The following is a 16,669-nucleotide window of genomic DNA, read 5'->3' on the forward strand; positions in this document are numbered from 1 at the left end:
ATGCTTAAAATTCCCTGACAACCCTAGGAGGTGGATTTAAGATCCTCATTTTTAGATTAGCGAAGATTCAGAGAGATTAAGCAACTTGCCCAAGTAAAGGGGCCAGGGTCCACTCAGCCAGAGCCAGCACCTTAGCCACTGGATGGTTTTGGTTCAACGTTGCCCTCCCTTCAGTGGCGTGGGCCAGCGGACTTCTGGGTGGACAGGCCAGGACCCTGGGTCTGCGCTGTCACATGTTTAGAAGGAAGTGGGATGCTGCGTTCCTGGCAGGGAGCCAGCGCGCATTTACACCGACTCATGCACTGTTTGGAGTTAGGCTCTGCCATTTTCTGACTCTTTACTCCAAAAGTTCGCCCTGAAGGGAGGAGTTGTTTTGTTTTTTTTTAATTCAGATTATACTATTCATTACAACAATGCGTTCCATGTTGAGCCCCACAGAATTAATATTGTGCTGCAAAGATTAATTGTGCCCATGTCTGCAAGCTGCCAAAACAACCAGTTAAACCTAAGGTCAGAAGACCTATTGTCGGATGCTTACTGATCAGATGAGCGAGTTGGTGTTGACCCCGCACGTTGTAATAAATCAAAGGTTACAGATTAACTGCAGATACTTTATCCCAGTGTAGAGGTCTGAGCTTTAAAACAGCGTTTTCTGTTGGCTTTTCTCACACACATCCCTTCTCTCTCTCTCTTTCAGCTTCATCTCGCGCTAAAGATGTGTGATCAGACCTTTCTAGTTAACGTATTTGGCTCCTGTGACAAATGTTTCAAACAAAGGGCTCTGAGACCAGTTTTCAAGAAATCTCAACAGCTCAGCTACTGCTCAACATGTGCAGAAATTGTAAGTGTAACTTAAAAAAATTTTTTTAACTAGTTACCTATCTTAAAACAATGTCTAATGTGCGGGTCCTGTGACAGACGAGTTGCCACAGAACCAGTGTACACACACAAACATTTTCCGCACCCCAGGCTGGGTAAGGCAGTGCAGCATGGGGGAGGGTGTGGATTGGTCTCTGCCTCCCCGGGTTCAATCCTAGTTCTGTTCCTTGGTGGTTGTGAATCAACAAACTCAACTCTTTGAGAAGGTCTATTTTCCCACCTGTAAAATAGGAACAATAGCAGCTATCCCATAGGGCAGTGGTTCTCAACCTGTGGGTCGCGACCCCTTTAGTGGTCAAACAACCCTTTCACAGGGGTCGCCTAAGACCATCCTGCATATCAGATATTTACATTACGATTCATAACAGTAGCAACATTACAGTTATGAAGTAGCAACGAAAATAATTTTATGGTTGGGTCACAACATGAGGAACTGTATTTAAAGGGCCAGAAGGTTGAGAACCACTGCCATAGGGCTTTGTGAGTATTAAACGAGTTCATCTAATAAAGTGTTTTAAACAGTACCCAGCACAAGAAGTGGCCAATGAATGTTTCAGTGTTTTAGCTGGTACGCTTTTTTAGAGCTAAGGCTTTTTTCTGTTGTCTCCTATTAGTCTTCTTGGCAAGCAGCCAAGCTAAAAGGGACACTAGCAAATCAAAAGCTTGGGAGCACCTTTCCAAAGGCCCTGTGCCCTCTGCCCCTGGGAACAGCTCTGCTGAGACTGAACCACACAGGGCCACAGTAATGAGCACAATTAAGCTGAAAGAAAAGTGCTCCTTGGACCTAAAACCCAAGCCTTCAGCAAGGGCTAGAGACTAAACATAAATCCTGGCATTTTCCCAAAGTACACAAAATCAATCCTCACCAGAGGTGGCTATGCACAGGTCTTGTATTCAGATCTTTAATTATGGAAGATCTGTATTCAGATCTTGCAGGAAAAAAAAAAGTCCAGAGCATGACAAGCCCTAGGAATTAGACCTATCTCAGAGGATTTGCAAAGCTCTGCTCTATAGCCTGGCTGAGCCCAGCAGAGCCCCCACCTGGTCAAAAGTGGTAAAGCACTCTTTCCCCAAAGCCAACAGGAAATCTTCAATTATTAACACACTAGAGGCCCAGTGCACGAATTTGTGTACATTGAAAGGAAATTAGAAGAAATATTTTAGAAGCTGGGGAGGGACCAAGGGAGGTTGGCTTCAGGGCGTGTCCAGCCCATCTTGCCCAGTCCTGATCGGCCAGACCCCAGCAGCAAGCTAACCTACCAGTTGAAGTGTCTGCCCCCTGGTGGTCAGTGTGCATCATAGCAACTGGTCGAGTGGTCAACCATTTGTTTGGACACTTAGCATATTAGGCTTTTATATATATAGAATTTAAGAAACCTTTTATCAAAAGAGAAGAAAGGTGACTTTTACATTTTATCTAACTAAAGAGGAAAAGGCAGTATTCATCCTCCTGCTTGTATTATAACCCCTGACAGTGCTTTAAAAATTATTCCCATAAAGTAAATGGCATACAGGGAGGCACACAGGGTAGGTGCAGTTTAGTAATCCTGATGTCACAGAGTTCAGGCCCAGGTCAATGGGCTCCTACCTGCAGCACATTATGTTCTAAACTTTGCTCTGCAAATTGTCAAACTGAGAACATTCAATTCTGAAAATAAGCCTGCTTTCTGGTGGCCACATTCCCACCCTGGAACCGTGCTATTTATTAATCTAGCTCTTCTGTTATTTATTTTTTAATTTTTTTAAATATTTTTTTATTGATTTCAGAGGGGAAGGGAGAGGGAAATAGAGATAGAAACATCAACGATGAGAGAGAATTGGCCACTGCCTCCTGAATTCCCCCTATTGGGGGTTGGCCCACAACCCAGGAATGTGCCCTTGACTGGAATCAAACCTGGGACTCTCCAGTCCACAGACTGCCATTCTATCCACTGAGCCAAACCAGCTAGGGCTAGCTCTGCTGTTTTTTAAACAACTTTCTCTGTGGACAGAAGGAGCCCAAAATCCCAGCAGTCAAGTAATCTGTGGCCTCATAGGTTCTTCCCAGCTCAGAGGCCCTGCCTGGAGATAGTCTGCAGGGGCTGTACCAGCTCTCGCCATCACAAGCACTTGGGGTTCCCAGACAATCAGGCAGCCTCCTTTGGCTGAGGAGACATCCAGATGATGACAGCTACCTTTTTCTCTCTCTTTTTTTTTTTGACTTTTAATTTCTTTATCGATTAAGGTATTATATATGTGTCCTTATCCCCTCATTACCCCCCCACTCATGCCCTCACCCCCCTGTTGTCTGTGTCCATTGGTTAGGCTTATATGCATGCATACAAGTCCTTTGGTTGATCTCTCCCCCTTACCCCCACCCTCCCCTACCTTCCCTCTGAGGTTTGACATTCTGATTGATGATTCTCTGTCTCTGTTTTTGTTTATCAGTTTATGTTGTTGATTATATTCCATAAATGAGTGAGATCATGTGATATTTATCTTTCTCTGACTGGCTTATCTCGCTTAGCATAATGCTCTCCAGTTACATCCATGCTGTTGCAAATGGTAAGAATTCCTTCTTTTTTATAGCGGGGTAGTATTCCATTGTGTAGATGTACCACAGTTTTCTAATCCATTCATCTGCTGATGGGCACTTAGGCTGTTTCCAGATCTTAGCTATTGTAAATTGTGCTGCTATGAACATAGGGGTGCATATATCCTTTCTGATTGGTGTTTCTGATTTCTTGGGATATATTCCTAGAAGTGGGATCACTGGGTCCAATGGGAGTTCCATTTTTAGTTTTTTGAGGAACCTCCATACTGTTCTCCACAGTGGCGACTGACGGCTACCCTTTATCCGAGTGTTTGGGAGTGTGTGGACAGCCCCCACTGGGCCCTTTGCATGAACAGGGGCGACCCTGTGTCTCCACCACTGTTGAAATGTAGCAGATCTCCAGCTGCTCCACTTTGTAAAGAAGCAGCTAAAGCCAAAGTACAGGAAAGCACTTTTCCAGCTATTACTAGTAAAAGTCTGGTAGGCTTTCCAGACTAGAGGAGGGTTGGGATTTCTCTGACACAGAGAGCCTCCAGAGGAGGTCGCACACCAGCGTGAAGCACCGCTCATCCCAGGTCTTCACAGACGGGCAAACGCACACATCCCACCAGGGCCAGGAGGTGCCAGCCGGAGAGGGGGAGGAGAGGATGCTGCTTTTCCCAGACCTTCTGAGGTGACCCTTGTGAGAAGTGTCCAGGACCTAGTGTCTCCTCATTTAAATTACTTCACATGAATTGTTCCAGTGTACAGGCAGCCTTAACAATAATAGCAAGCAAGCAAAATAAGCCAGTTGGAGAAAGATAAATATCACATGATCTCACTCATATGTGGGATGTAATGATCAACAATAATTTGATGAACAAGAGTAGATCGATCTAGAGACAAATGGTAGGGGAAGGGGGGGGGCGGTTAGAGAGCAACCAAAGGACTTATATGCATGCATATTAGCATAACCAATGGACACAGACACTGGGGTGGTGGGGGCTTGCCCGGGCTGGGAAGGGATGGGGGAGGGGGTCAATTGGGGAAAAAGGAGACATATGTAAAACTTCAGACAATAAAAAAAATGTTCATTTAAAAAATAATAATAATAGCAAGCAAGTACTGTGTGCCACACATTGCTCAGAATGCTCAAGCATGTCAAACTCATGAGGACCCCATGAGGAGGGTGTCATCCCCACTCACAGATGAGCCTGAAACACAGAAAAATTAAGTAAATCGCCCACAGCCACATAGCCAGGGTTGGCCCCTGGGTAGTCTGACCTAGATAGAACCCATGCTCTTAACCTTTGCTCTGCAAACTCTTGACACAGATCTATAAATAGGTGAACATATCTAAAACATTTAAACATTGTATACACTTGATATTTTACTTAATTACACTTTATATATTTATATATTCTGCCACACATCCATTTGTCAAACTAACATTAACTGAGCACCTAATATATTCATTATAGACTAGAGGCCTGGTGCACGAATTCGTGCACTGGAGGGCGGGCATCCCTCAGCTCCGCCTGCACACTTTCACAATCCAGGATCCCTCAGGGGATGTCTGACTGCCAGTTTAGGCCTGATCCCACAGGGACCTAAACCGGCAGTCAGACACCCCTCTTGCAATCTGGGACCGCTGGCTCCTAACTGCTTGCCTGCCTGCCTGATCATCCCTAACCGCTCGCCTGCCTGCCTGATCGCCCCTAAACCGCCTCTGCCTCGGCCCCTGCCTGTCATGGCCCTGCCGCTGTGGCTTCATCCAGAAGGTTGTTTGGCTGTCCGGTCTAATTAACATATTATGCTTTTATTATTATAGAATATTAATATAGATTACTCCCAACTTTTCTTAGAGAGGGCTCAGGCTAGCAAGTCCAGGCTGGAGTCCTCAGGAAGGGAGGGGCTACAAAGAGGCGATGTTTCCCTTTAGAATGTGTAACTGTGATCTGCCTTCCAGTCTGTACACAACACACACAGGCAAGGGCATGGAGAGGGGAAGAGGAAGGAGCCTGGGCGGGGTCCTCCACACTGACGTCCTGAAGCTGTAACTGAACGGAGCCAGGCTGCCTGGGCCCAAATCTTGCCTTTGCCTTTCGGGGAGAGTGAACCCACAAATCATTTAACCTTTCTGTGCCTCAGTTTCCTCATCTGTAAAATGGAATGACTATAGTACTCATTCAGGGTGACTGTGGTGAGTTATTAACGTGGAGCACTTGGGACAGTGCCTGGCACTGTGGGGGGCTGGAAGGGGGATGGCTTGAGTGTCACAAATCTGCAACCTTGGGAGCGTTGTGGCGACCCCGCACTGCCAAGTGGAGGAAGCTGCCTCCGAACTGACGGGTGAGATAGCCGGCCAGGGGCTCAGAAGGCCGGGTCTGGGCCCCGTGTGCCATGGCCCCTCCTTCCTCCGGGACTAATTCCCCAGCGAAGAAAGCAATAGCACAACCAGCAGCGGGCCTAAGACCCCCCGAGCTTCTCGGAAGTCAGAACTCGTTTTATTTGCGTATATTGATGTCAACAAACGAGGGAAGTTTCCGGTTCGCTGTGGGGGGAGCAGCAGAGCTACCCGGGATCAGGCCGGGCATCTGCGGCGCGAGCCGGACCGCGCTGCCCTCTCCTCTCCCGTCTCCGCAGGAAGAGCCCTCCCGGCCGTGCGGGGAGATCTGTGCGGGGAAGCGGGAGGGAGGCGGGAGGGGAGGCAGGCTGTGTCGCCGGGAGTTCACCAGACTCCCAGGAGCCGGGCGTCCGGCCTTGGAACCCCAGCGTGGCCCTCACTCCCTGCGCGTCCTCCACCCTCCACCCAGTCGCGTGTCTTCCCCGAGTCTCGGTTTTCCCACCGGGAAAATGGGCACCATACTCCTGCTTCCCCCGGGCGGAGTGCGCAGCCTCGCTACCCAAGGCCTTGCCCGGGGCTCTGCGCCGGGGCGCGGCAGGTGCGGGGCGGGGCGCGGGACGCGGGGCCCGGAGGGGGCTCGGTGCCCACCCGCTAGGCCGGCGGGAGGGGGCGGCCGCCGCAGCCCAGCTCGCAGCCGCCGGCGTCAGCGCCGGAGGGCGGGGCCGCGCGCGGGAGACGCGGCTGGAGCTGCGCCCGCGGCGGCCTCCTCGCAGCTCACCCGCACCCTGGCTCTCCGCTTCCCTCCCCGCCGCGTCCCCGCGCGAAGATGGCCACGGACGGGCTGCACGAGAACGAGACGCTGGCGTCGCTGAAGAGCGAGGCCGAGAGCCTCAAGGGCAAACTGGAGGAGGAGCGGGCCAAGCTGCACGACGTGGAGCGTGAGTGCGGGCCGGGCGGGGGTGCGCGGGAGGCGGGCCGAGGGAGCGAGGAGGAGGGTGCGGGCGGCCCGGGCCGGGGCGGGATGCGGGTCCCGGGCGTCCCCGCGCCAGGCGAAGGCGGGGAGTGGCCGTGCGCCCCCGGGACGCGCGGGTGTGGGGGCCGAGTAGGCGGCCCCTGGAGGCTCCGGGCACCTGGCAGAGCCCCCGCCCGTCTCCGGGCCTGGCCGCCGGCCTCCCCAGGAAGGATCGTTGGACCAGTTACCTTCGTCGCCTGCCTGGAAGGTGCAAACTGATCGCACTCGCGCCCTTCCCAGGCGGAGCGGGGTGGGGGGTGTTGTCAGCGGTGCGAGCGCGTCAGCCCGCGGGGGCGCGGCCTAGGGTGAACTGTTTTGATTTTTAATTATTTGACCTCCTCCATCACTGTTGTGTCTTCTCAATTTTGCTTTTACACGGAACTAGACTCTGATTTAAAAGCTCATTTTCCCCATCTGCCCGTGTCCTTGGGGGTGGAGAGCTGGATGGGGGAAGGGAAGTGGAGGAGCTTACCGTTGAGTTCATTTGTGGCTGTTTTAAAAGCTTTGGCTGGATGGGGTTTGATTGGCATACAAGACAATAGCAGCCTTACACTTACCTTATTGACCACTGCCATCCTTTAGACCGGCTCTGTGATTTTATTTGCGTGAGCAGTTAGGTAGCAGGTGGGCTGGGTCAGCTTCTCTTTACCGTGTCATATGGTTCGCCCTCAGCAGAGCTTGGGCTCAGGGCCAAGCTTGGGAAAGTGGCCTCTTCTGACTTTTCAACTCTGAAGGTGGCAGCTCCCCTTTGCTGAGCAAGACCTCCTCCTGGTACCCTCAGGCACACCTGCACATGGTGCTCCTGCCATCTGCGTTTGGTACCATCCCCTTTAAATTCTGTGGGAAAGAAAGATGGGGTCCATGCTAGGCCCTATCGCACCTGATTCCTTTCTTTGAAAGTTACTTGACAGAAGCAGGTGACCTGAATCTAGAGTGCGCTATGCTCCGGTAGGGGCCTCTTTAAAGAGGAGTCACACGAAGCCCCTGTCATTTATATGCAGCTACAATGAACCATAAACCCCTAATAAAGTCGTTAAGCAACTTGGTAGTTATTTTCCTTACATAACAAGAACAAGGGTAGGCAGTCACCAGCTTTGGTTCAGCTGCCCAAGGTGCCATCCACGCTCCTGTCTCTCTTCACCACCCTGAGAGCACTGGCATTTGCCCCATGACTATAATATCGCTGCCACGGCTCCAGACATCACCCCCGTATCCAGGACAGGAAGGAGAGGGAATCTGGTTACCAGCCTGTTTCTCCTTTTTCAGGAAAGCAAAAGTTTCCCCCGAAATTTTCTTTCTTCCCCACAGATTTTTGCTTGTGCATCATTGGCCAGAACTAGGTCACATGGCTTCTATAAGGGAGGCTGGGAAAGGGAGCACTGAACTGGGCACGTTGCCATCCTCAAACAGCCGGGTTTCCATTATCGGGGGAGAAGCAAGGCATGGATATTGGAAGGCATGGGGCAGAGTCTTCCCGTTTCTTTTTGCAATTTTGTACACTCTGCAGATGATAGCGATGATGCTGTGAGCGTGGTGTTCTCTGAGGTAGGTCTGATGTCTCCATTTTACAGCTAAGGAAACCGAGTCACACAAAGATGACAGGACTTGCAAAGAAAGACCCCAACTAAAAAGTGGTTGGATCAGGATTCCAGCGCAGGCAGTCAGAGCTCCAGCCCAGCCTCACTTCAGCTTTTTTGCTGAACCTTTGTGCTCAGTGCAGAGGGGTTCTCCAGAAACTCTCTTACTCGGGTACAGGCTGCCCGATGGGATATTTTTCAGCCTCTTCTGTGAATTTGTAAATTGCCTTAAGGTAGAGAGATAGTCAAGTTGCGGCTTTTCCACAGGGAACCCACCCCATAACAAAGAAACAGAATTTCCAGAGGATGAGGCCCAGAAATCAGGATTTTAAAAAGATTCCCAGGTGATTCTAATGTGCAGCCAAGGTTGAGAACCACTGGTTTAAAGTGAAAAGTATCTCTACTTCCCCACTCCCGGGGTCCCTCTCTAGAGGTAAGTTTCTCGTGAACTCTGCCACAACGTTAATGCACATACAAGCATCTCTTGATTAAACTAAAGAGCTCATGTTATATACACTGTTCTGCAACTTGCTCCCCTCCCCCAACCCACAATATTGACTTTTCATACACACACACACACACACACACACACGCACACACACAAATTTACTTTGTTTTCCTTTTTAATGTAAATCGCAACTTTCTGAGAGACGGCCTAGCATGGTGAGGAAAGCTGGACTAGGAGCCTGAACCCTGGTGCCTACTCCCCATCCTTCCTTAGAGTAGCTGCATAGCCTTAGGGAAATCCCCTAACCCTTCCCGGATTCCAGCCTCATAAAGAAAGTGATGGGGTGGCTGGGTGGCTTAGTTGGTTGCAGTATTGTCCTGTACACCCAAAGGCTTTGGGTTCGATTCCTGGTCAGGGCACATACCTAAGTTGCAGGTTCGATCCTTGGTGGGAGCATGTATGGGAGGCAACGGATGTTTCTCTCTCTGTCTCTCAAATCAATAAACATATCCTTGGGTGAGAATAGGAAGGAAGGAAGAAAGGAAGGGAGGGAGGGATAGAAGGAGGGAGGAATGGAGGGGGAGGGAGGGAGGGAAGGAGGGAGGGAGGGAGGGGATTGTTGGGAGAAGAAAACTTTTAGTGCGTGAAGACAGGAAGGTTTAAGCAGATGGGTTCCTCTAATTAAGAGCTGTGTGATAGGCCCTCCAAAGACATCTGCATTTTAATCCCTGGACCCTGTGAATATGTGACCTTACATGGCAAAAGGGACTTTGCAGACATGAGTAAGTTAAGGATCTTGAGATGAGATTATTTTAGATTATACAGGTGGGCCCACTGTAATCACAAGGGTCCTTAAAAGAGGGGGGATCAGAGTCAAAGGAGATGTGATGACAGAAACAAGGTTGGAGTGATGTGGGCCACAAGCCAACGAATGCAGATGGAAAAGGCAAGGGGTGGATTCTCCCCTACAGCCTCAGAAGGAATGCAGCCCTGCTGGCCCATTTTAGATTTCTGACCTCCAGCAATGCAACAGAATAAAGTTATGTAGCTTTAAGCCACTATGTAGAAATGAGTACAACAGCAATGGGAAACTATTACAAGCTGTAACCTCATGACTCTAAAATGCCTTCGACTCAAGCAAGGAAGCACTAACCAATGGTAGAAGGCAAGCAGAAGGGACAAGGAGATACATCCAGGGCAGGAAGTGCTGAAGGAATAACGGGAAAGGCAGGGATAGAGGCATGGGGCCTCTGGCTGTGGAGTTTGAGATAGGCTGGCTTCCCCTGACCACCCACGTAAGCCACTTCCTGTATGTAATGTTGGCTGAGGGTCTGACTTGGGGATGAGGGCCCAACAGGATGATGCTGTCTGAAGGTCAAAGGGATGAGAGGTGAAGAAGATTTGAGAGTTTCCTCAAAAAATTAAATATGGAACTGCCTTTTGACCCTGTGATCCCACTTCCAGGAATATATCCTAAGAAACCCGAAATACCAATCGGAAAGAATGTATGCACCCCTATGTTCATAGCAGCACAACTTACAATAGCTAAGATCTGGAAACAGCCCAAGTGCCCATCAGTAGATGAGTGGATAAAAAAGCTATGGTACATTTACAAAAAGGAATACTACACAGCAGTAAAAAAAAGAAGGATCTCTTACCCTTTGAGACAGCATGGAGGGACTCGGAGAGTATCATGATAAGTGAAATAAGCCAGTCAGAGAAAGACAAGTATCACATGGTCTCACTCATATGTGGAATCTTAGTAACAAAATAAACTGATGAACAGAGCGGATCCAGAGACATCGAAGCATGATACAGACTGTCGAATCTCAGAGGGAAGATGGGGGTGGGTGGGTGGGAAGAGATTAACCAAAGAACTTGTATGCATATATGCATAACCCATGGTCACAGACAATAGTGTGGGGAAGGTCTGGGGCAGGGTGTGGGTACAGGCTAGAAGGGGCAAAGGAGAAAGCACAGCTGCTCTGAACAAGCTCCCACAAATTATTTACAGAACATATTCAACTCCCAGTTATTTTTATTCATTTATTCAATAAATAATAATAGTAAAGGACTTGCAGCCAGCTGAGTACAGTAGGAATCCATGAGCCCACGCTGGGATAAATGAATGAATAAACAAGTTGGGGTGAAGGGAAAGCTCCCTCTGCATGAGAAAGCCAGCTTGAAAATGCAGAAGGGATGATGGAATTAGAAAAATCACCACTGGCCAACTCTCCCCAATCACCAGCTCAGGCAAGAGTCATTCATGGGTGGATGTTAAAACCAGGCATTCGAGTTTGAGGAGTAGGGAGATGCATGTAGTCTCAACGTGCATCCCCACGGGGTACTTTTTCATTACCAGAGGCAAAATGGTAACTGCAGTGGAGAAACCTGGAAGATGCCACCTCAACCAGGCGCTTACGGCAGGTGCGTCCTGGTGGGTCACATGGGCAGGAGCTCAGCTCAGCTGGCGCGTTCCTGCCAGACGTGCATCACCCGGACCTGGTCCCGGGAAGCAGCGGATAAGCCCAGACGGGAACAGAAGGACTGGGCCTGAGAGAAATGTGAAAACTGAATGCAGCCCAGGATCTTTGGGTTTCCATTGCTCTACAGCAAGCATGTCAAACTCGAAGGCTAACACGGGCCAAATAAACAAGGTTTAAGTTTCTGTGAGTCACAAAGCTTCAATTTTCATAAAAATGTAGGTTTATTTAGAAAAGTATAGTATAAAATAGAATAAGCAATGATAAAATTAATGTCTTCTTACACACCGTTATATTGGCTAGGTCACAAAAATAATCGTTGAGGGCTGCATGCGGCCTGCGGTCCACAAGTTTAACACGCCTGCTCTAAAGCTGTTGTGGGACGGTAGAGGGCATCTCCGTGAGGTCTGTGGGTTAGGCGTGGAATTGTTTCAGTGTTCGTTTTCAGACTTTGGTGATTACACTGTGGTTATGTAAGAGCTCCTTCTTTTTAGGAAAACACACTGGCGTGTTTAGAGGAAAGGGAGGGCGGGAAGCAGGAAGGAAGGGTTTCCCTAGGAGGCGCGTCAGCCCCTCTCAGCCCGGACTTCTGAAGGAAGCTGGTGGGCACTGCAGCAGCTGAAGAAGCCCCAGCGGAGAGGTTTAAAGGAAGGAGGCTTGGACTCAGCCTCTACCAGAAAGCGAATGGGGCTCCGTGAGCAGGAGGAGCCACAGGATCCCTCGCCTGGGTTTCCCCACCTGCACGACGTGGGGGTGGACGGGACGGCCTCTGCGACCCTTTCTGCTCCGAGGGAACTGGTCTCCCTCTGAGACTCGGCAGTGGCAGCATCTGGATAAGCCCCTTGGATCTCTCCCTGAGCCTCAGGAGAGAGGCTGTGGCCCGGCCCCTGAAAGTCTGGTTTTTGGAGCTCCTTCCTGGTATAGGCACCTCCCCTAGGTCCTGTGTTCAGACTTCTAGAACATGCCTTGATCTGTGCCGACACAGAGTTTCCGGTAAACCCAAAGTGGATTGCTCGGCCGCCCGTTCCTGCAGCATGTGGGTGGGTCATCTGTGTCCCCGGCCCGCACGAGGCACAGGGGTCAGTTAGGAGTCGCAGGGCCTGCCACAGAGCAGCATGAGCACACACCACGGCACCTGCCCGGGTAGTTTTTGTAAAGTCACTTTTCCTTGTGACGAGAAAGTGGTAGATAAAAGAACCAGAAGCCGCAGCTTCCCTCCCAGGGAGTCGTATGAACTCGTATTAGCCAAGTGACCCCTGTGCGCCTCAGTCTCCTCACCTGTGAATGGGGACAGCAATCGCACTCTGCTGCCACCTGCCCCTCCTGCAGAGCTGTGGCCCTTCAACTGCAGAATTCCGTACAGTGCCTTACAGACACTGTCCTTAGTCCCTCAACGTGCACGTATGGCAGTGGCTTGAAAAACACAGAGAGAACGACACTGTTGTCTCTGCCCTCTTCTAAGCCTGAAGGAGAGAGCAGGCGAGGGCCTGGCAGAGTCAAGGGGAGTCCAGCCGGGGCTGAGAGAAAGCCCAGTGTCTTCCCTGAGCCGGCGGCGTCTGGCTCAGAGCCTGGCCTCGGTAGCAGGTTGACTGTGGCCTTGTCCTCCTAGTGCACCAGGTGGCGGAGCGGGTGGAGGCCCTGGGGCAGTTCGTCATGAAGACCAGGAGGACCCTCAAAGGCCACGGGAACAAAGTGCTCTGCATGGACTGGTGCAAAGACAAGCGGAGGATCGTGAGCTCGTCGCAGGTACGTCGCGCCTGTTGTGTGCTGGTGAGCGGCTTTCTGATTTCATGGCGGAGGGGACGAGAACAGTCCTTCTCAAAATCCTTTCTGGGCTTTCCGCCTCTGCTGATTGGCCAGAGGACGCGAGTGTGGCGTGTGGCGTGTGGCGTGGCTGAGAGTTGTTTTATACCGCGGAGCCGCGCTAATTTGGGGAGATTTGGAATTGGTCCTGCTGAAACGTTGCAAACTCTATTTGACTCACCATTTAAAACTGTTTCTTCCTGAGCATACCTCACAGTCTTATTTGTGAGGGAAACCAACTGTAAAACAGTGGGTTTTCCCAGATTGGGGGCCATGTGGTTGAGAGGCTACCGTGGCTTGTTGAGCAATTATATGCCTTAAAGAACACATTTAAGATATATGGTTTGTAAAGACTATTTAAAAACAGTTCTCCAGAAGGCGGGGGGCAGGGGGGCGGGGCAGGGAGGCGGGGATAAGAGATCAACCAAAGGACTTGTATGCGTGCATATGAGCACCACTGGTTATGCTCATATGGGGCTTGTCCTGGGGGGTAGGAGCGGCTGGGGGAGGGGGGGGTCAGTTGGGGAAAAGGGAGACATATGGAATACTTTAAACAATAAAAATGAAAACAGTTCTCCAGGATAAGGGCTCTGAGAACCCACCCCTGTCTGGTGATGAGGATGAAAAAAAAAGGATATATATATTTTGTGAAGCCTGATTTTTCATTCATTTTGTACAGTTGACATAGTTTATTTTACGTCTTATATTATCTATTGCTGCATGCCAGATTACCCCAAAAGTTAGCAACTGCAAACAACAAATGTTTATTCTCTCGCGTGGCTCCTGAGAGTCAGGAACCTGGGCAGCTTGGCTGGGTGGCTGGCTCGGGTCTCTCAGGAGCGTGCGGGCCGGACGCCGGCGGGCTGCAGGCGGCGACGAGGCCCAGGCTCACTCTGAGGTGGCTCACTCACATGGCTGGGCTGGAGGTTTAGTTCCGCTCCCTGGGGACCTGCCTCAGGGCTGCTCAGGACATGGAGGCTGGGCACCCCCGAGCACGTGATCCAGGAGAGGGAGAGGGAGGCAGAAGCCACGCCTCCACGCCCAGGGCCTCTCTAACCTGGCCTCACACAGACCAACCTGATAAAATGAGGGAGAGGCCCATTGGGCTGTGTGAGACCGGCATGACCGGGGATTCTTGGAGCCTGGCGGCCACTGCTTGGTACTTTTTAGGTTTATTGTGATGTTACATGCACTGAACATACAACTGTATGTTCATACATGTGTTTTCATAGCCAGTTTGGGCTTCCTTCCACCCTTGCCTTCATCCCAGCTTTTTCAAAGGACAACTTGTTGTTGTTTTTAATAACCGTTTTAAGTATAAACACTGTATATATCCTACATGATCCTCAGCTCCAACATCCACAAAACGGGTTGTTTTGACAGGACCCGTGTCATTAATCTCCTGTATTAGCATCCAGTCTAGTATGACACATAGCGCTTGCTTTTTTTATGTCCATTCGCACTCGTATTTCACCACATTTAAGAAGCACCGGAAAAGGGAACGCAGAAAGGGTCTTGCTGCCACCACCGTCACAACCATTGTTTTCATTTTGGAGCAGTTCTGTCTAGACATTGTTTTTTCAAATGCTCACTTGTGGTTATTGAGATGTGCATGTTGCCACCCAGCCTTTTAGACTGTTTTATCCTAGAACGGATAATGTATGTTTGATTTTTTTGTCACTCATGACAAAGAGAGGGAGGCAGGGGCGGAGGGCTGACAGGCTCCATCCACCCGTGTCTGCTGCAGAGAGAGTGGCTGGGATGTGGCAAGGAGCTGGGACAGCAGGAAGGCTCTGGAACAGACCTGGAGTGACTCAGAGCCGCCCTTCTCCCTTAAAAGGCAGGAGATGAGTCAGCCTGACCGTGTGGGTCAGGGCTGGGGTGGAGGTATCGTCTCAGCAGGCCCACAGGTCCTGTTGTATAAGCTGTGCTCACGGAGGGACCACATTTCATCTTATCAGACTGATTTTAGCCTCGTGGGTGCCTTTTTCTCTCCAGAGCACACAGTGGGTGGGCAGTGAGGACAGGCAGGCCTGCAGTGCGGTGGAGGAAGCCACCGAGTGAATGCTGGGGGGGGAGGGGGAGGGCTGCACTGAGTCACACCCCAGCCCAGCAAGCAGGGGCTCCAGGCCCGAGCTCCAGCTCTGTCCTCTGCACTGTTACTTGACCCTCCCCACACATCGTGCTTGCAGTGCCGCCAGAGAAGTTAGACCAGGAGACCAGTGTGCTTAGGGATCTCGAAAGGCCCAACACTGTCGACTCTGACCTTGTTTTGGGCCCCTCAGCCACACTCAGCATGAGCATGGAAGTCGTGCAAGGCGAGCAGTGGTGTCGCTTTAGATGATCGGACCCTGCTTGTGCCCCTAAGTGGCATTACCGCCCCTCCCATCGTCTCATTCGCCAGATTTGGCTCAAAATGGCTTGAGTGATTAAAAACATCAAGCCTGCTATGGAGACTGCAGATTCACCCTCTCTGAGGATGCCCCGGGACCCAGGCATTGAAGGAAGTCAGCTCAGCCACCCTCTGCCACTGCCGCCCAGAGCCACCATGCCTTGTGTGCTCAGGTAACTGTGTTGTAGGGACCAGAGCCCCTGGACTTCTCTCTAGGGGCTTGTATGACAAACAGATGGCATCGTGGTCACTCCCCACACGGCCATGTGGGCTGCAGCATGGTTACAGAGGAGGCGGACTTGTTGACGACGCCTGAACGGTTTTCTCTTTTCCCTCCAGGATGGAAAGGTGATCGTGTGGGATTCCTTCACGACTAACAAGGTAAGGTGTCCCCGGCGCACTGGGGCGCCCCCAAACCCCAGCCTCATTTAAAGGTGCTCTGGTCCAGCTCCCCAGCCCTGGCCCCGTTTCCTGCCTCTCGGGGAGCCTGTCTGGGGATGAAAACCCCACAAAGCCCATCTGTGTTAAGACAGCTCAGCAGCCCACGGTAGCGTTTATTCCTCTCTCGAGCTGACACCCCTTGCCCACAGAGGAGCCTGCAGAGCCCCACAGAATAAGCTCACACTGGAACAGGAAGGAGCGAGGCCTGACACCCTGGTCCCATGCACACAGGCAGCTGTATGTATTCTTCCTCTGAGTGACGATAAGAGGTACCCCGCTTCCTCTCCCCTCTGTCTTTGGCCAGACTCCATGGCACTGTGGACATGAGCAAACGGTGGGTGAAGCCCTGGCTGCAGTGGAGTTACGTGCTCTGTCCAGGACGCAGTGGAGAATGAGCCCCCTGCAGCTCTGGCCTGAGCGTGCACAGCTACAAAGTAGACCTAAATTCAGACTCTTTCCTAAAGAGAAAGACTGAAACCTCTGTAGGTGTGCTTGCATGCCTGCATCGCAGTGGCATTTACAATAACGAGTGTGGTGTATTGAGTATGGACTCCAATATTTACTTAGAAGAAAACCTCCCTTTTCACGATATTAAAAAGGAGACGTATTGTGACAAATTTGAGCGATGCCCATATTCTGCATTATTGAATGTGGTTAGTAAATGCCATGTAGGCAGCTGTTACCTGACCAGATCAAGTGAGGCCCCAGAACCGCCTGTAGAGCAAGTCCCTAGTGTTTAGGCCCCTGGAGAACAATAAACAGTTTGCAAAGGGCA

General features: G+C 50.8%; 1 protein-coding gene across 3 annotated transcripts in view; it reads left to right on the forward strand.

Annotated features, from left to right (window-relative positions):
• Positions 1 to 715: 715 nt before the first annotated feature.
• Positions 716 to 16,669, forward strand: part of GNB5 (G protein subunit beta 5) — a 38,497-nt gene continuing 22,543 nt past the window's right edge. Inside the window, exons 1-4 of one of the 3 annotated variants that reach the window (XM_070422683.1) lie at positions 716 to 841; positions 6,565 to 6,676; positions 12,868 to 13,004; positions 15,793 to 15,834. In XM_070422683.1, coding sequence (XP_070278784.1) covers positions 716 to 841; positions 6,565 to 6,676; positions 12,868 to 13,004; positions 15,793 to 15,834 — 417 coding nt within the window. Of the gene's footprint in view, positions 842 to 5,578; positions 5,595 to 6,503; positions 6,677 to 12,867; positions 13,005 to 15,792; positions 15,835 to 16,669 lie in introns of those variants that run through there. The other 2 variants (XM_070422700.1, XM_070422693.1) reach the window with 2 other exon arrangements.

The sequence above is a fragment of the Myotis yumanensis genome, unplaced genomic scaffold, assembly GCF_028538775.1.
Source record: "Myotis yumanensis isolate MYYU_CA2020_CCGP unplaced genomic scaffold, mMyoYum1.0.hap1 SCAF_1, whole genome shotgun sequence".
NCBI lineage: Eukaryota > Metazoa > Chordata > Mammalia > Chiroptera > Vespertilionidae > Myotis > Myotis yumanensis.